This window comes from Rhinoderma darwinii, chromosome 11 (genome assembly GCF_050947455.1).
Source record: "Rhinoderma darwinii isolate aRhiDar2 chromosome 11, aRhiDar2.hap1, whole genome shotgun sequence".
Classification (NCBI taxonomy): Eukaryota; Metazoa; Chordata; class Amphibia; order Anura; family Rhinodermatidae; genus Rhinoderma; species Rhinoderma darwinii.
The window spans coordinates 59,204,767-59,225,337 of NC_134697.1; the positions used below are offsets into that span (position 1 = coordinate 59,204,767).

Below are 20,571 nucleotides of genomic sequence, written 5' to 3' on the forward strand. Positions count from 1 at the left end.
ATGTAGTTTCTGCAATCAATCTTCAGCTAAATAATTGAAATAAAGTGCATTTTCACTGTGTACTCAAAATACATTTGCTAAAATATCATACTTTGTTAGACTATGAATAAAGAGCAGAGCAGCCGTAGGGGAAAAAAAATCCTCACAGCTTCCCTGTAGGACAAATGCAGCCTGGTAGCCATAGACCGTATTGTCTGTTCAAAGATAACATGGCATACAGTTTACTAATGGATCTCCTACATAATCCAGAGAAAATATATTTCACCAGTGCGGTCTTCCTCACTGCTCAGATTGCTGCGGCCAATTCTGATATAGATTATATCATCCAGACTGCCTATAGATCGCATCAGACACATCTCTCCTCTTTCCATACAGAAATGTTTAAGTGAAAGTTTAACCAACGAAGTGGGGATATAAAGCAAACTACTTCCAAGCAATCTAATAGAATGCCATTGCTAAGGAAAAGAAAATATGGTGTGGAGAACATTTATTGTAAAATTAAATGGGAAGAAAGAAAGCAATACCTGGTGAAGGTTGTTGCATATGTTGAGGGTCTGTTGATTTGGCATGCCTTGTAGGACATCTACCATCTGCTGAATGACAACTGTCTGATCGTAGATGATGGCTAGATGAAGTGGCCTGGTAGAATGAATACACAGTGTTAATAGCAGTAATAATTCAAAGAGTCAAGTGAAAACCTTCATTTTATGTGTAGCAGTTTTTAAAGGGGTGGACCACTACCGGACAACTGATGACCTATCCACCAGATAGGTCATCAGTATATATGATCTGTGGGGGTGCGACACTGATCAGCTGCCTGCGGGCACCGGTTGTAATTGCACAGTACGCAGTGTACAGAGCCGGAAGCAGTTGGTTCCGTACATTGCATAGCGGCTGTGCAGCAGAACTGAAGCTCTGCTCCAAGTCACTTGAACAGTACTGCAGCTCGCCCGTTATTCCGTGACCAGAGCCATCTGCTTCTGGCATGTAGGTCCGGTGCCTGGAGGAAGCTGATCGGTGAGGGGTCCGGGTAACGGACCCGCACCGATCACACACTGATGAACTATCCGGTAGATAGGTCATCAGTTGTCCGGTAGTGGACAACCCCTTTAACTAGTAAAGTCAACAGAAAATAAATCAATCTCTTACGTGTCCCCATTCTCATCCTGAGTAGCCACTAAGGGCCTCTGTACAGCCAACAACATGCGAGGGTCTGCAGTTACTGCATAGTCCATTAAGGCTTTGGATGTGCGCTGAGCAAGAGACAGCATTCTCATGTTGCATACGTGAGCTGTGATGACAAAGCAGTGAATTTATCAATTGCCAATAACACGAGTGCTACAATATTCATCAAACAAAGTAGGTTTAAGTAGAAAACCGGTAATGATAGAAAAATCGATACCATGACAGTAATATAATAGACCCAATCAATTATATTCATAGATTGTAAGCTCTTGCGAGCAGGGACCTCAATCCTCCTGTCTGAATTGTAAATTAGCTTTGTCACTATGTCATGTCTGATATTGTCTGTTTAGGCTCCCTCTGAATTGTAAAGTGCTGCGTAATATGTTGGCGCTATATAAATAAAGATTATTATTATATCATGAGTGTGTTCTCCATACCTTGATGTGCACTACTCTGAGACGGTCTATGCGTTGATGCAGTTTTTTCTTGTGGTGGGCTGGTTGAGGGCTCTTCCTCTTTCTTGAGGTTTGTCAATACTTGTGTTGTCTCAGAAGAGTCAGATGATGCTTCTTCGAACATGTACCCTCCACCCTGGAAGACCCCTCCAGGAGCTGTATAGAATCCAGTCTGCATTCCTCCATATGTATAATTCATAGTGTTTCCTAACAAGTAAATACAAGAAAATAATGTACTTTTTTTATATGTATAATTAGTTATTAGTTTTATAAAAATTGCATTGAAAAGTTTATAACTTACTTTTTAATGGAAACTGACAGAAATTAGTATGACTGAACATGATTCTTAGCAACATTCCTTGATGAATGCAGATTTTAGGAAATGTGTCTGAATATAAATAATTTCTGCTTTGTGGTAAGAAATGATATTAAAAGGCTTGTCCAGGATTTAATTATATAGAAAAAAAAAAAAAAAGCTGCATTACCCTTGTCCATGGGCTATATCTGGTATTGCAGATCAACCACATTCACTTGAGTAAGCTGCAATACCAGACACAACCCATAGATAAGACTGGTGCTGTTTCCAGGGGGTTGAGGTGACTTTTTATAATCCTGGACACTCCCTAAAAAGAAGACAAATTGGAGGAGAGGTTGCATTTACAAGGGTGCAGTAACTGGTTATATTTGGAGCACCGTACAGTAAAGCCTACAGGATAACAGTAAAGCAGTACATGCTTAATTCCTTTTCGAACATCTTTCCTTACTGAAGATAGGTCACTCACTCCTCATAGATTAGTGATCAGTACATGAATATTTCCAAAAGGGAAAGGAGGAGTGAAATATTACAAAATGACAATACCTACATTCCTAGCTTCCCATGTAAGGTCAAATAAATAAAAGTTGTTTTTTGATATTTGTTTAATTTATTTAACTGCTTTTAAAATACTATACGTAAATATGCTAAAATAAGAACAGATTGAGGCTTCGTTCACATCTACGCCAGGGTCCCGTTCCGACGTTTTGTCTGAGCTTTCCGTCGGAACGGAGCCCTGACTCACACAAACTGAAACCGTAGGTTTCCGTTTCCGTCACCATTGATTTAAATGGTGACTGATCCGGTGCCAATGGTTTCAGTTTGTCTCCGTTGTGCAAGGGTTCAGTCGATTTGACCGGATGAATACCGTAATCGACTACTCTATTCATCCGGTCAAAACGACGGAATGCTTGCACAATTGAGACAAACTGAAACCATTGGCACCGGATTCGTCAGCATTGAAATCAATGGTGATGGAAACGGAGAGCTACGATTTCAGATTGTGTCAGTCAGGGCTCCGTTCCGATGGAAAACTCAGATGGAACGGAGCCCTGACGCAGATGTGAACAAAGCCTAAAACAGATTGAGCACTAGCGTGGAGAACTGGATTTCTTGTCTTCATATGCTTATAGACAACAATAAAAAAAATGTCCTTTATTTTAAAGATGCTCAGTTCATGTCCTTGTGGCCTTTTTCACTAAAATAACACTTACCGCCTCCATGACCAAATCCACCAGATGCTCCTCCTGCGCCACCCATGGGTGCTCCACCACCAAAGTGATTCAGTGATGGTAAATCTTTCCTTCGTTTCCTGTCCACTTCTTCTTTGTCTGCAAATAAACATAACGGAGAGTCAATAGAGAGCTATATAAATAATTCCTATAGCTCGGCTTCATTTTAAGAGGTCCATGAGTCTTGGAAGCAGATACTGATTTTGTATGGCTTGCACATATATGGTCATATACATTCAAGAAAAAACTAAACAGCAAAGCACCTGCACTGTAAAAACAACAGACCTCAGGGTCCTCTTACATGTAATAATAATATCATACGAGCAATATTTACAACTAGAAGATGGAATATTATATTAACCTATAGTACTATAACCCAATCACAAAAAATAAGACCATATATATTTTTTTATGTATGAAGGAACAGTTTTGTTATGAATAGGAAACAAGTGTTCAACAAATCTACACAAAGAAAATAATGGAATTTATACGCATCTTAAATTGTACTGTAAATGAACACTTCATTTAAAAAAAGAGCTGGCCACTTAAGGGCTAATGTAAACTAATGGGTGTTTAAAGGAACGCTGTACGTAGAAAAGAGAATAAAAACATATCCCAGCACTTCCTTTCTTCATCTCCTCTGATCCCATTTGTCGAATATTACAATTAAAATGGAGAAATATATAAATAAATCTTCTCTGTGTGTCCCAGGAGCACAGCCATGTACCCCCCCCCCCCCCCTGCGTCTGGTTATGAGACAACTGTCTGTAGCAGGAGCCTCCCCCTCTGCCCTGTCTGCAGTAGAATAAAAAGATTGTTAAGCCCCACCCCTTGGGTAAGACTCGCCCCCTCAGACGTTCCCCAGCCAAAAATGGAACAGACCAGAAGGAAACTAACCCAAGTGTTTCATGCAGGATTTCTACAAGACGGTTTGTTTCAGAAACATGTAAAAAATCCTGCAGACTAGTAAATAGTGGAGAAAAAAATATATCTCATTTACTTTTATCATAAAATTCTGGGTTTAGTCTTCATTTTAGATAAATACATGACACTTGCTAATACATACTTTTTCTAAGTTCTGCGCCTTTTGCTATATCGGTGAAGCCGTGCCTCCTTGGTCAGCAAGCCTTTACACCCATCTAGAAGATGGCTACTGATGGAGGGGCATGTAACCATACACATTATTCAGCTTCCTAATTCCAAACACACTGGACTTGCCATTGGTGTTTGCACTGGTCCTGGATTTAAGGAATCTAGAGAAGGTGTATTGTGTTTTAATGGAGAAGGCTGAATGACGTATCTGGTCATTCTATCAGCAGCCATCTTATGGATGTGAGTGGCGAAGTATGGGAGGGAAGGCATGCTGACCAAGGGGACAGGGCTTCATCGATATAGCAAACCACGCAGAACTTAGAAAAGAGATGTATTAGTAAGTGGCATGTGTTCATCTTAAAACACACATTGTTTAACATTAGCCCAAAAGTGGCCAAAACCTCTAAAGAGAACTTGTCATTATAACAGACCTATTTAAATGAAGCAGTCAGTACTATTTCAATTATTCAACTAAACTACTCCCCAAAGTGCCAAACAGTGGGCTAAAAAGAAAGTACTTGCTGGTTCTGTGGAGTCACATGGTGTATCATATGATCCCCCTTAACCACCGATATGCCTTTTAACCGTGGTCATTAAAGGTCCGCTTTCTACGGAACTGTGTCATAAGCCTGGCATGGGTGTCCCGGTTAAAGAAAGTTGGGCTAAAGACAGTCGGCTGCTCCTATAACAGTTTAAAGACAGTCTAGCACGCGAGACTATTTGGTCCGGCCCGACCTCACTTAGACCGCGCTGCCGCTGCGTCATTCGCTACTTGGCTCTGTCAGCCCTACTCATTTGCATTTAGGAGCAGGAGAAGGGCAGACGGAGCCAAGCATTGCGGAGGCGGCAGCCTTAGTGAGGTCTGTGCAAGCCGGACCAAGAGTGGACTAGTCCGGTCACCTGACCAGAGTTACTGACGTGAGATCAGGTGACCGGACGGGTCCACTCCCGGGCCGGCACAGTCCAGTCACCTGACCTCACGTCAGTGACATGAGGTCAGATAACTGGACTGGTCCATTCCGGTCACAGCTCGCCCAGACCTCCATCTGATGCCGCCGGGTCATTCCATCCTTGGCTCTGTCCGCCTGCCCTACTCACTCACATTTAGGAGCAGGAGAAGGGCAGACTGAGCCAAGTATGGCGGCGGCTGTCTGAGTGAGGTCTGTGCGTGCCGGCCCAAGAGTGTACCAGTCCGGTCACCTGACATGAGGACAGGTGACTGGACTGGTCCACTCCCGTCACAGCACGACCTGACAATACTCTGACCGCCACTGCGTCATTCCCTCCTTGGCTCTGTCCGCCCGCCCTACTCACTCAAAGTGAGGTCAGGTGGCTTAAAAAGGGTTTGGTTTTTTTTCATCAAGGGCATTTATGATATATTCACAGGATAGGTCATAAATGTCAGACAGATGCAACTCTCTCTCTACAACGGGGCCCCCTAAACATCGTTCTTTCACTCTGTGTTGTGGACGAATCGTGTGATTTCCGACCATGAAATAGAAAACAGCGTAGCTTGCGGTTTCCTTAAGTCCCATAGAACTGAACAGTAGTTACAGAAACAGCGCAACTCGTATGCTACGCTGCTTCCATAACTGCCATTCACTACGATGGGAGTTACGGAAACAGCGCAGCTCAGTGAGCTACGCTGTTTTCTTCTTCGTGGTCGGAAATCATCCAGAACACAGAAAGGTAGAACGGGGAATAGGGGACTCCGTTCTAGAGATCGGTGCGGGTCCCAGAGGTAGGACCTGCATCTGACACTTATGACATATCCTGTGGATAAGTCATAAATGTCCCTGATGGGAAAACCCCTCTAAGTACGCAAGTCGGAACAACTTACTGCTGCGAGCAGTTCTTTTCAAAACTTACCAAAAAGAGTAGACTGCGCTCCAGACTAACCGATGCAGTAGCAACATCATCACACACCTCTCCAAAGAGAAGCAATTCCAGCCATCACATTAGGGGTAAGTTAATTAAATGTTGAAACAAATATAGCAGGATAATTTTTAAGTTGATAATTTTGTATGGCCCGTGAATGATGTTATAAATATCCAAATGGTCATTGGCAGAAAAAGAGGTTCCCTACCCCTGGTCTAGCTCCAGCTCGAATGGCTGGGATAGGAGTTACCTCTGATCCCGACCATTTAATCCCTTAGGTGCCGCAGTCAATAGTGACCGCAGCATCTAAATGGTTTCAGAGGGAGAGGGCTCCCTCTGTCCCCCCATCAGCACCCCCGCAACACAAACGTAGGGTGCTGGATTTCCCTGGCAGGTGAGGACCTAATAAGGCCCTCAGGTCTGCCAACAATGTATGCCTAATACCTAATAGAATGCCTGTCCATTTTATACCTGCAGGCATAATATACGTCAAAAAGAAAATATTGCAGAGTATTATAAAATGCGATCAAACGCTCACATATTTTAGTCCTATAGTGGGACACAGTGATTCAAACTATAAAACGATTACTTTATTTAACTCGCACGGTAAACAGTCCTAAAAAATAAAAAAAACAATGTTAGAATTGCTGTTTTCTGATCATCCTACCTTACAAAAAAAATAAAAAAAATGATGGTATGTACACTAAAATGGTACATACCACTAAAAACTACAAGTCGTCCTGCAAAAAATAAGCCCTCATAACACTATGTCGGTGGAAAAATAAAAAGGATATGGCTCTTAAAATGCGGCGAGCTAAACACAAATACTTTAAATTAATAAAAAAGAAGGGTTTTTAATTGTGCATTAGTAGCAAATCACAAAGACTATATTAATTTGGTATCGCCATAATCGTAATCACCCACAGAATAGTTATGTTATTTATACCACACAGTAAACTGCGTAAATTTAAGATGCAAACAACAATGACAGAATTGCTGGTTACCACCTAAAAAACAAAAAAAAAGGTTAATCAAATGATATGCACCCCAAAATGGTGCCAATACAAGTCGTCCTGCATAAAACAAGCCCTAACACGGCTATGTTGACGAAAAAATAAAAAAGTTATGGCTTTTGAAATGCAAAGATGAAAGACGGAAAGAAATCGCTTGGTGATTAGGGCTCAAGTTAGGCTGGTCACTAAAGGGTTAACAGATCTGTCAGTGATAGTAAGCAGCTTTAAGAGAGCCTAAGAAGATTTGCATGTTACCTTGCTCCAGTGGGTAGTACGTAAACTGTTTGGAGTCGCTGACATCTCCTCCACGTTTCCTCTTTAGTTGTAAGAACACCGTCACTGGCCGGTCAATTTTCTGTTTGTGGTAAGGAGGAGTCCGGAAAACAATGGCATACTAAATAAACAAGCGGGACTGATCAGTTTCTAGTTCATTATAAAATAGCAGTAACTGCAACTAGATCTTGTCATTTTTTTTATTTCTTTAAATGGGTTTCTCATACACAATAAACATCTTCCAAATACTGGTATCATGGACGGCCCAACAGAGGGGTGCAAAACTCTGAAACCCATGTGCTAGATATGAATACTCTAAAAGCCATCTATGAAAGCCTTCAAAGCTTGTAGGTACACAAGGCCATATAGGGAGTTTTAGGCCCAGTTCACACAGTTTTTTTTTTTTTTTTTAAGAGGAAACCGTCAGAAACCACCTTCCAGTAAATTCCTTAAAGAGGCTCTGTCACCAGATTTTGCAGCCCCTATCTGCTATTGCAGCAGATCGGCGCTGCAATGTAGATTACAGTAACGTTTTTATTTTTAAAAAACGAGCATTTTTGGCCAAGTTATGACCATTTTCGTATTTATGCAAATGAGGCTTGCAAAAGTACAACTGGGCGTGTTGAAAAGTAAAAGTACAACTGGGCGTGTATTATGTGCGTACATCGGGGCGTGTTTACTACTATTACTAGCTGGGCGTTGTGTATAGAAGTGTCATCCACTTCTCTTCACAACGCCCAGCTTCTGGCAGTGCAGCACTGTGACGTCACTCACAGGTCCTGCATCGTGTCGGCACCAGAGGCTACACTTGATTCTGCAGCAGCATCAGCGTTTGCAGGTAAGTCGATGTAGCTACTTACCTGCAAACGCCGATGCTGCTGCAGAATCATCTGTAGCCTCTGGTGCCGACACGATGCAGGACCTGTGAGTGACGTCACAGTGCTGCACTGCCAGAAGCTGGGCGTTGTGAAGAGAAGTGGATGACACTTCTATACACAACGCCCAGCTAGTAATAGTAGTAAACACGCCCCGATGTACGCACATAATACACGCCCAGTTGTACTTTTACTTTTCAACACGCCCAGTTGTACTTTTGCAAGCCTCATTTGCATAAATACGAAAATGGTCATAACTTGGCCAAAAATGCTCGTTTTTTAAAAATAAAAACGTTACTGTAATCTACATTGCAGCGCCTATCTGCTGCAATAGCAGATAGGGGTTGCAAAATCTGGTGACAGAGCCTCTTTAAGGAATTTTGAGGCAGATATATCTGCCTGCAAAAAAACTCAGGCTGAACAGGGCATTAGAAGTAAACATTTTTGTTTACATTTTTAGATGTTCCGAGGGGAAAAAAAAATACAACAAAAGTTGAAATCAGACTGTCAATAGCAGGAGCAGTCCATTATCTATTGTACATGCATTAGAAACTTTTGTACATAAATGCATACAAAGATACATCGCTATCCATTCGGGTTGAGGCTGTTTATAGAGTATTTTAGAAAACACAATATATAGCAACATCAATTGACAATCATATGTATCGATCGTAGCATGTATAATTAACACACACATTATATATATATATATATATATACATATATATATATATATATATACATATACATATACATATATAAACATGAACAAGAATTGCGACTTTGGCATGCAGCAGTGTTTTCAGAAGTAGGCGCCATAACCAAATAAATAAAGAAAAAAAAAAAGGAGGGAAACCGTAAAAACATTGGGAATATTCGCACACAGATATCGGTCAGACAGGTATTTAGTGAAACCATGTTTATGTGAATGGACAATTGTGCTAAACAGGTGTTGCATATATAGGAGGACCAATGACCAATTGCACCACATTTTGTTGTTATGAAGGACTAACACGTTCATAGACGCAGAAACGTAATTCCTTGGATGATGTCAACTTTAATGGGTAGAACCTACATTTTTACTTAACAATACACATACAAGCATAAAACTATATGTTAGATAGATTTATATATATATATATATATATATATATATATATATATATATATATATATATATATATATATAGCACACAAGAAGACAGCAGCACTCACTAATGAATAATCGACCAGGTGCCCAGCAAAACGTCCCGATCCTAGGACGTATAATGATATATAGCAGAAGAAAATTTGCAGCACTCCAACATGAAAAAAATGGTGGTTTATTCAATCCAAACTAACAGCAACGTTTCAATCCTACAATAGGATCTTTATCAAGCCTATTGTAGGATTGAAACGTTGCTGTTAGTTTGGATTGAATAAACCACCATTTTTTTCATGTTGGAGTGCTGCAAATTTTCTTCTGCTATATATATATATATATATATATGCAAAACTACAAGGACCACTACAACCCAGCATGCCCTGAAAGCCGCAATAGCTGGATAGCCATAGGTTGGAGAGCACTGCTCTGTAAGATAACAATTTATGTAATTACAGCAGTTAATTATTAGTTCTTATGTTGGATATAAATGTTAGAACATAGATAGGAAATTCCATTTATTAATGAAGCATGTCTGCAACAACTTCTCCTGCATACCTGCTTGTGAACATCTGTTGGTGAGAAATCCCCCAAGGCCTGCCACCCATTTTCATCATCTTCATAAAATCGCACTTCTATATCATCTGTAACAAGCAGGAAGACACATGAAAACACCTATATAGATTATAGCAGCAGGCTATGTCCCCACCAAGTCTGTTCCTTTAGGTTTTCATTGAGAAAAACCTTACATTTGGCAATGAGAAACCTTATCACTTGCTTTTTGTTTTCTGCAATGACAAAACACGTAGATTCTGGAATCTAAAACATCAGGAAAGCAGTAACTTGCCTTTTTGCACTTTATCACAGAGCAGGTACACCTCATCTCCTCCTTTTACAGAACCGGATATCTTGTCCATTCTAGAAATGCGCAGGTTGGAGGCCCCAGGAGATTCTGTCGATAGTTTTCAAAATATTTACTTTTGTTAAGTCAAAGGCTAGATACAAGTAGTATGTTATAACTTTATATTATTTTCTTTTCCTGCTGTTTTCAGAATGTAAACAAAAAATAATTACTTCAAGTAACAAAATAAAATATTTAAAGAATCAACATAAAACAGAATAATCTACAGTAAACCTGACCAGCAAATTGCATTTACCTAAACAGCCACTAGAGGGCAGACATGTCAAAACAATAAATATCTCAGAAAGTATTAAAAAACAAAAAAAGTGTTTTTAAAAGGTGTACAATACAGGGAGCACAGGTACAAGAATTATGGTTATGGGATATTAGAAATCCTACTGTACGTGACTTGCAGTCTGTCCCACGGCCCTGCATATTTCATTGATTTCTTTAATCACTCTGACAGAAAGAAATATGTAAACCTAACTACACGCATGACTCAAGTTTTTTTCTTACACAATAAGGACTGGATATGACCAGTATTTCCTGAAATACGTGGCTTCATTCATTTCAGATAATCACGTTTATTTTTGAAACCGGGGAATTCTTTTGTAGATACCTTACTTATTGATTGAGAAAACATGAAATGGATCCGCAAAGGGTACATCAAATAAATAATTGGTAAGGCCCCATTCAGATTCCGTTTTCTGCCTACGTTTAATACCCCGGGAGAAGCTCCCGAATTATATGTTAAACACAGGCTGTGACAGATGAATAACAGTGGCATCCATCACCCATACACTTTTTCGGGATCCATTTAACATATATGTCATGAACGTTCATGATCTTTTCATGCCATACGCTAAACAGTTCCTACAATAATCTACGGGTGATGGATGTAACAGTTAGGAATCTGTCACCCATAGACTATTAAGGATTTAACGGATGCCTGTAACATATGCCACAAGTCACCCATAGGATCCCATGTTACAAAAAATGTATAGCGCGCAGCACACTTTTTTTTGTGGTATTCCGTTGTATGGAATAGAGTAAACTACCATGCTATTCCATATATTAGAAAAAAAAAAAAAAAAGAAAGATATACCAACATTTACCAGTCTGACGGAGGTCTAATCCCCATGTCTCACCGCAGCACAGTGAAGTCCCTGTGTCGACCACTTACTATTAATAAATTACTTCTAGTACTTGATGTTTTGAAAAGAGAAAATAAACTTGTTTCCCCTGTACGTGTTTCCTATGCAGCACTAGATTGGGTTTTACATATTCCATAAGTAATGGCAACGGATACCAGCTCAAGATAAGCAATCAATGCAGCATGGCCACAGCACAATCCGGAGTACCGAGAGTCACCCGATGAGAACAAAGTACCAATAGTGACTTAGACAAGAATAGAAATCATTTGGATGACCTTACTATGTAATGCAGAATTGTCTTCTTTCAGCATTACATCCCATAGACTGGTCACAAACACGGCTTGTGTGAATCCTCCCTACATAGCTCCCAGATTGCCAGGAGCCATATTTTCTGGAAATAGTTAGATAGTCAATAAGATTATAGAAGACAAATATTCCTCATAGCTACCTGTTAATAACTGAAAACGTATTACATTGACGAGTGAAAGGCAGAACAAAAAAACCCAGTGAGTCATCAGTCAATTTAAGGAAGAATGAGGTGGAAGCGTAGGGGAATTCCTTCCTAACCCAAAACAAACATAGCAATCAAGCGAGTTCCCTGGATCAATGACCTGAGTCTTCGGCTACATTCACACGTCCGTTTTCAGAACAATGACATTCTATGGGTGAATACTGGCCGTCAAAAAACACAACATATTCTATTTTTGGCCGTTTTCACGACCCGACGGCCCCCATAGAAGTCAATAGATCAGTTTTAACGGCCGTTTTTCAGAAATCAATGGACAGTGATGTCAGGGATTTCAACTATGGAGTCCCCGGCCAGAGCATCACAAGCTCTCTGGCCAGGGACTCCTGTCTTGGGAAAGTCCTTAACATCATATGTGGACAGTGACGTCAGGGGCTCCACCAGGAGAGGTATCCCCGGCCAGTGTCAGCAACATTCTGGCTGGTGATTCCCACTTAGAGGGAGCCCCAACGGCGCCATCTAAAGGGCGAGATGTATGTGGCGCCATCTATACGGGCACTGTGGCAATATCTACATGGGCACTATCTGCAGGGTCCACTGTGGCGATATCTACATGAGCACTCTGTGTGGCACTATCTACAGGGGCATTGCAGCACTATCTACATGGGCACAGTGGTGTTTTCAGGGAGTTGGGACAAAAAAGGATGGATTTCATTTAACAGCCATGAAAAACGGATGGCAAACAGCCACTAAAAACTGTCAGACGGACTGGAAATGGATGGAAATTTAGAGACACACTGATGCAAAATGGCCATGAAAAACTGACAGTTGATCAGTTTTTAATGCCCATTTTTTTCACTGTCGTGTGATTGTGGCCTTATAGCTGTTGCTGAATGACCGTTCCATTGCCACATCCAACTATTGGCAGGTCATGAAATATCCTAAGTACTGTCAGAGTGACAGGTGAAAGGCCCTTCTTATGGTCCTCTGGTCTTCTGCACGTTCAGACGTATGGGATTAGTGATTGCTATAACTTTTCGGGGTATATTCAGATATAGTGGTCACGTTGCGTCAAAAAATTGTGACATGACCGCTACATCTAAATATAACCTTTGGTCTAATACATACCAGGACGGAGCAATGCTTCTAAAGGGAAATTGCTCGTCTCATGGAGAATGCCATCATTCAGATTAGTATGGAAGTCGAAAGAAGAAAAACCCTCAGTATTGGCCTTATGGACCTTAATGGCAAACCTACTAAGGCTCTGTATAAAACAGGGCAGTAATACGGCTGTGTGCATAAGCCCTTAGTAGTCAGGCATTGAACATGAAAATAACATGAAAGCGTAAAAGGTGTGTAAACCTCTGCAACCATTTTGTTTTTGTTTTTTTGTTTTAAATAAGGCAAATTGAACTTTAGCTCATGTTGAAAAAAAAAAAAAGCCTTTTTGGTGTACAGTGTACATTATTTAGCTCAGGATAAATACATATAAAAAAAACAAGAATATCCCAAGACAAGATACACTTCTTGTCAAAAAGAAACGGAGAAACAAATAATGTCAAACCCAGCAAGTGGTTTGTACAAGTTCTTTTCATCTGTGGCTGGTTACTGTCAGAACAGACATTTCTACAACACTGACTCATTTCTGAAGATTTGTGTTTCGTGACGTAAATCAAAAGGGTAACATTGGTGTTTCAAGAAAAATTTACCTTTGCCAGCTCATTTATCATCCGTGTAATCAGGGGTGAACCTAGCCCCTCTGCTGCCTGAGGCGAACTATAAAAAGGCGCCCCCCCCCCCCAAATCTATCGGAGTTTTCCCATTACTAGCTTTACACAAACACGCAAAAAATAAATTTTTTAAATAGGAAAACATTTGATGTTTATTTGTTAGGCCCTGTTCACATGGAGTATTTTGATGAGTTTTTTGGTGCGGAAACCGCTCCGCAAAACTCGTCAAAAACCAGCCGAAAATGCCTCCCGAGAAAGAAGGGACATGCCCTATCTTCACGCGTTTACGCCTCTGACTTCCCATTGACATCAATGGGAGGCAGAGAGAGCGTATTTCGCTGAGTTTTTTGCCCGTAGCACTCAATGGGCGCAAGCGAAAAATGCAGCGAAAAACGCGGCAAACGACGTGCAGGAAGGGACAAAATCTGCCTCAAAATCTCAAACTGAATTTAGAGGCAGAATTTTCCTCCTGCAAAAAACTCAGTGTGAACATAGCCTTAAATTGCTGTTTGAAGTATGGAAAATATTTAAAAAATTATTCTTACTGCCAATCAGTGCAGTGCAATTAGTACAGTCTGCACTGCCCCACATCTCTCCTCGGCAGCCAGTCTCATTTGTGCCGTCACTCCCTGCAATTACATTCAGGCCAGTCCAGGACGGCTCGCGCTTAGCGCTGTTTTGAAGCGGCACGTCCTGGGCTGGTTTCTTTGCTCTACCTGCTGTATTCTAGTGGTCTGCTTGTGCTGGCTTGATGCCAGTGGTGGATTAATATGATCTTAGGCCCTGGGCTGTGCACAAGTTATGGGCCCACATCCCACATGTAAGTATCACCTACATGTCAAAGTACATCACATGCCACTCTGCAGACTGTCTCTTAGCCTGATCATCTGCTGCCACACTCACACTTCCCCACAGCCCCCATCACAGTAATTTACATAGATTGTAACACCAACATTACCAATAATACCTCCATACTGTTACTGAATAATACCCCATACTGTTACTGAATAATACCCCCATACAGTTACTGAATAATACCCCATACTGTTACTGAATAATACCTCCATACTGTTACTGAATAATACACCCATACGGTTACTGAATAATACCTCCATACTGTTACTGAATAATACACCCATACTGTTACTGAATAATACCCCATACTGTTACTGAATAATACCTCCATAATGTTACTGAATAATACCTCCATACTGTTACTGAATAATACCCCCATACTGTTACTGAATAATACCCCATACTGTTACTGAATAACACCGCCACACCATAACCACATAGTGACTGAATAATACACCCATGTACTATATATATATATATATATATATATATATATATATATATAATGCTGCCACATATTGTACATATAGAGTCCAACATATGCTGTAAGTATAATTAATCAAATCACTTTATACTCTGTACATTATATAGCGGTGTTATAGGTGTGTACACATATAATACCACTACATATTGTAAAGTGAAAAAAGTTTACCAAAAGTTTTGCTCACCTCATATCCTTCATTTTAAATTGCGTTTTTCCAATGCGTTTTGTGAAGCAATGTAGACATAAAAAATCCAGAAAGCTGTGGGTGCTCGTAAATCCTCCTGAACTTGATCCTGTGTCGACAGCAGGTTGTAGAAACAAAAATAGTGTGTAGAAAAGGCAGATCCAGCACTCAAATATAAAAAATGCGATTTTTATTAGGTCATTTTAAAAAAATTGGGATAAAACAATAATCCCGGGACCACGCTTACACGTTTCAGACCACTGGGGTCCTTAATCATAGCTTGCTACATGAAAGTAAAATTCACATATATATAGTTAAGAAATTCAATCACATGGTTCATTTGGGCTGGATTTGAAAACTTTAACCCTATCTAGTGAAGAACAAAATTTATGTCGTAGTTATCTCATGATATTGAAAATCACAAAATTAGCCTACCTGAATCATGAAAAATATCATAGGCAACATGTGAATAAATGACTGTCCCAAAGGAAGGACTTTTATTAAAAAAGTATACATTGAGGGAGTGTGTATGTGTCTCTTAGTTGTATTTCCATGATTGAGACCTAGTGAGTTGGTAAGCTAATTAATTAGACATCAGGTGTGTATAGATGTCAGACATAGTTGGAAGAAATTTTGCCAACAAATGGTTACAAGAATGTATATATGTTCATGTGTGACAAAATTATGCCATATTAATGATAAAGAAGTAACAGAAATCAAGAACAATTGACAATCACTATAAGTATAGAATTTACTTGATGTAAAAATTAATCTGAATAAATAAACCTCCTAATTTTTTATAAAAGAACAATTATTTGTATAACACACTTCAGTTGTATCTCAATAATTCTCACAGTTATGAAAGTATACTATCTGCTGAATAGATGAGTGTGGTCCAGATCACAATGTTTAATGCTTAACCCGGAATAACCACCTGTGACAGCAGAATTAACCAAAGTGTTATGCATGTGTGAATATGCCCTATCTGTGTTGTCTCCGTGGTGCTGAATGGATAGCTCTGATTACTCCGCTTTAAATATATCTGTAGAAGCACTGTTTCTGAATAGAGAGATAAGAAATGGATTTTATTTTAATAAATTTTTATAGACATACCATTATATGATTTACTTGAAATGAGAAATGGTTTGAATGTATAAAAAATAGATATTTAGAAATAATTATTACGATTATATCAGAGATATATCATTATAATTGTATCAGAAGTGTCATATATCAATAACAATTGACAATTATTAAATGATCAGTAACATAGAGATTTGTTGGGATAATAAAAAATAGTTGTAATTATTCAGACTAACTGAGTATTTCCGTCAATAGAGATGTATATATAACATATTTTAATATTATTGATCAAAACACAAGTTAAGTTGTATAATAAGTGTTGGAATAATTGTACAGTCTAAAATTAAATTAGAGAATATTTATTTTTATTATTATTGAAAAACTTAACTAAAGTGTTGTACATATTTTCAGATTGCCGGTCACTATTATCTCCGTGGTGCTGAAGGGACAGCTCCATTCTAAACATTATTATAGTGACAATTAACCCCTATCCGCACCAGGACGTAACTGTACGTCGTTGCAGGAAGTTACTTCCCGCACGAGGACGTACAGTTACTGAGTTAATCCCGGTGCACACTGTCGGCGACAGTGTGCACCGGGAACCAGGAGGTCAGCTGTCTCCGACAGCTGACACTCCCCTCTTGCCGGCCAGCGGTCCTTTGCCGCTGATTTCGGCGCATTAACCCCTTAAATTCGGCGATCGGGTGCAATCGCCGAATTTTAGGGGTTTCTAACATATCGGCAGACCCCCGTCCGAAATCGCGGGGTCTGCCGATAGTTAGTATGGCAAACGGAAGCCAAACAATGGCTTCCGGGTCTGCCATGGACAGAAGCCCATCAGGACCAACCTTCGGCTGGTCCTGATAGGCTTCCTGTCAGAGTGACAGAAAGTCACTGTGCCGTTCCCGATGCACACTGTCGGCGACAGTGTGCATCGGGAACTTGGAGATCAGCTGTCCCCGACAGCTGACACTCTCCAGTGTTGCCGATCAGCGGCTCATCGCCGCTGATTTCGGCAATTAACCCGTTACATGCGGGGCTCGATTGCGATCTCCGCATGTAGCGGGTTTGTAGCGCATCAGCAGCCCCCATGCAATCGTGGGGGCTTCTGATGCTTGTGATGGCACCTGGGGGCCAGACAACGGCCCCCAGGTCTGCCATGTATGTCAGCCTATGAGGATCAGCCTCTGCTGATCCTCGTAGACCAACTGTCAGAGTGACTGTGACGTCACACTGACAGTTGGAATACATTACACTACCTAGGTAGTATAATGTATTCTAGCAGCGATCAGAGCTGCAGGTCAAAAAAAGAAAGTGTAAAAAGTAAAAAAAAAAAGTTAATAAACAAAAATATAAAGTGTAAAAAGTAAAAAAAAGTTAATAAAAATGTTTTATAAAAGTGTAAAAATAAAAGGTTTTGTTTTCCTATAATAAGTCATTTATTATAGGGAAAAAATGAAAACGTTAAAAAAAAGTACACATATTTGGTATCGCCGCGTTCGTAACGACCCAATCTATGAAACTATAATGTTAATTTTTCCGCACGGTGAACGCCGCAAACAAAATAAACTGAAAACGGTCAGCATCGCTATTTTTTGGTCACCACCCCTCCCAAGATATAGAATAAAAAGTGATCAAAAAGTTGCATTTACCCCAAAATGGTACCAATGAAAACTACAACCCGTCCCGCAAAAAACAAGACCTCCCACAGCTTTTTTGACGAAAAAATAAAAAAGTTACGGCTCAGAATAGCGTGTCCCAGAAAATAAATTATTTTATAGAAACTTCATTTTATTGTGCAAACGCTGCAAAACTTAAAAAAAACTATACACATATGGTATCGGCGTAATCGTACCGACCGGCAGAATAAATTAAAACGTAATTTATTGCGCACGGTGAACGCTGTAATAAATAAAGAATTTAAAGCGCCAAAATCGCTGTTTTTTGGTCACCCTAGCTCTAAAAAAGATCCTGAGGGGCCAAAATGCTCACTATACCCCTAGAAAAATTCCTTGAGGGGTGTAGATTCCAAAATAGGGTGACTTTTGGGGGTTTTCCACTGTTTTGGTCCCTCCGGGGCGTTGCAAACCCGACATGGCACTGAAAACCAATCCAGCAAAATCTGCTTCAAAAAATCCAAAAGGCGCTCCCTCCCTTCTGAGCCTTGCTGTGGGTCCAAACATCAGTTTACGACCACATATGGGGTATTGCCGTAATCGGGAGAAATTGCTTTACAAATGTTGGGCGGCTTTTTCTCCTTTATTCCTTGTAAAAATGAAAAAATTCTATGTTTCCACAGAAAAATAGGTGATTTTCATCTTCACAGACTAATTCCACTAAAGTCTGCAAAAAAACTGTGGGGTCAAAATGCTAACTATACCCCTAGAAAAATGCCTTGAGGGGTGTAGTTTCCAAAATGGGGTCACTTTGGGGGGGTTTCGGCTGTTTAGGTACCACAAGACCTCCTCAAACCTGACATGGTGCCTAAAATATATTCCTAAAAAAAGGAGGCCCCGAAATCCACTAGGTGCTCCTTTGCTTCTGAGGCCTGTGTTTCAGTCCATTACCATACTAGGGCCACATGTTGGATATTTCTAAAATCTGCAGAATCTGGGCAATAAATATTGAGTTGCGTTTCTCTGGTAAAACCTTCTGTGTTACAGATTTTTTTTTATTACAAATGAATTTCGGCAAAAAAAATGAAATTTGTAAATTTCACCTCTACTTTGCCTTAATTCCTGTGAAACGCCTAAAGGGTTAAAATATTTTCTGAATGTGGTTTTGAATACCTTGAGGGGTACAGTTTTCAAAATGGGGTGATTTATGGGGACTTTCTAATATATAAGGCCCTCAAAGCAACTTCAGAACTGAACTGGTCCCTGAAAAAATAGCCTTTTGAAATTTTATTGAAAATATGAGAAATTGCTGCTAAAGTTCTAAGCCTCGTAACGTCCTCGAAAAATAAAAGTACGTGAAAAAAAATGATGCAAACATAAAGTAGACATATAGGAAATGGTAACTAGTAACTATTTTGTGTGGTATTACTATCTGTTTCACAAGCAAATACATTTAAGTTTAGAAAAATGCAAATTTTTGCTAAAATTTGAAGTTTTTCACAAATAAATATTGAATTTATCGACCAAATTTTTTCACTAACATAAAGTACAATATGTCACGAGAAAACAATCTCAGAATCGCTTGGATAGGTAAAAGCATTCCGGAGTTATTACCACATAAAGTGACACATGTCAGATTTGAAAAAATAGGCTGTGTCCTGAAGGCCAAAACAGGCTGTGTCCTAAAGGGGTTAAGTTAAGAGTGTTTGTTTTTGTTATCATTTGAGAAAGCTGGCAAGAGTATTGTGTGTGTTATGGATTATCAATCACTGCTGTCTTCGTGGTGCTGAAGGGACAGCTTCACTTTAAACATTCTTATAAAGACACTATATATAGTTGAAAAAAACAAATTATACTCTAATTTTATAGATATTTATCAACATAATTTAGTTTAATTAGAATAGAGTTATTCTATTCCCTAGTACTGAAGAGACAACTTCATTTGAATATTATTGTAATATTATTGTAAAACTAATAATTATGAAAAGGAAAATTGAGACAGTTTTTAACCCCTTAATGACCGCCGATACGTCTTTTTACGGCGGTCATTAGTGGGCTTTATTCTAGAGCGCCGCTAAACTACGTCGCTGCTGTAGAATAAAGTAAACAGAGCAGGGAGCCGTGAAATCTCCCTGCTCTCAGCTGCCAGAAGCAGCTGAGGGCTGGGGGCGTCCCTGCTCTGCCGGGTGAGATCGATATTAGTATCGATCTCACCTGTTTAACCCCTCAGATGCGGTGCACAATAGCGAGCACCGCATCTGAATGGTTTTGGAGAGAGGGAGGGAGCTCCCTCTCATCTCACTGACACCCGGCGATAAAATCGCCGAGTGTCTGTGTCTTCTATGGCAGCCGGGGGTCTAATAAAGACCCCCAGGTCTGCCTGGAGCGAATGCCTGCTAGATCATGCCGCAGGCATGACCTAGCAGATGTCTGTCCGTTTTAAACGGACAGGAAGTAATACACTGCAATACAAAAGTATTGCAGTGTATTATAATAGCGATCGGAGGATAGGGAAGTCCCCTAGTGGGACTAGTAAAAAAGAAAAAGTTTAATAAAGTTAATAAAAAAAAAAAAAGTGAAAAAAAAAATGAAAAACCCAGCGTTTCCCCTTACAAAATGCTTTACTATTAAAAAAAACTAC

At 39.9% G+C, this 20,571-nt stretch overlaps 1 protein-coding gene across 1 annotated transcript in view; it reads right to left on the reverse strand.

Annotated features, from left to right (window-relative positions):
* NFKB2 (nuclear factor kappa B subunit 2) overlaps positions 1-20,571 on the reverse strand; it is an 87,996-nt gene that overhangs the window by 17,705 nt on the left and 49,720 nt on the right. The window contains exons 8-14 of the mRNA XM_075841610.1: positions 10,305-10,409; positions 10,016-10,101; positions 7,424-7,562; positions 3,168-3,284; positions 1,623-1,847; positions 1,150-1,291; positions 525-639 (exon numbers count right to left, since the gene is read on the reverse strand). Coding sequence (XP_075697725.1) covers positions 525-639; positions 1,150-1,291; positions 1,623-1,847; positions 3,168-3,284; positions 7,424-7,562; positions 10,016-10,101; positions 10,305-10,409 — 929 coding nt within the window. The remainder of the gene's footprint in view (positions 1-524; positions 640-1,149; positions 1,292-1,622; positions 1,848-3,167; positions 3,285-7,423; positions 7,563-10,015; positions 10,102-10,304; positions 10,410-20,571) is intronic.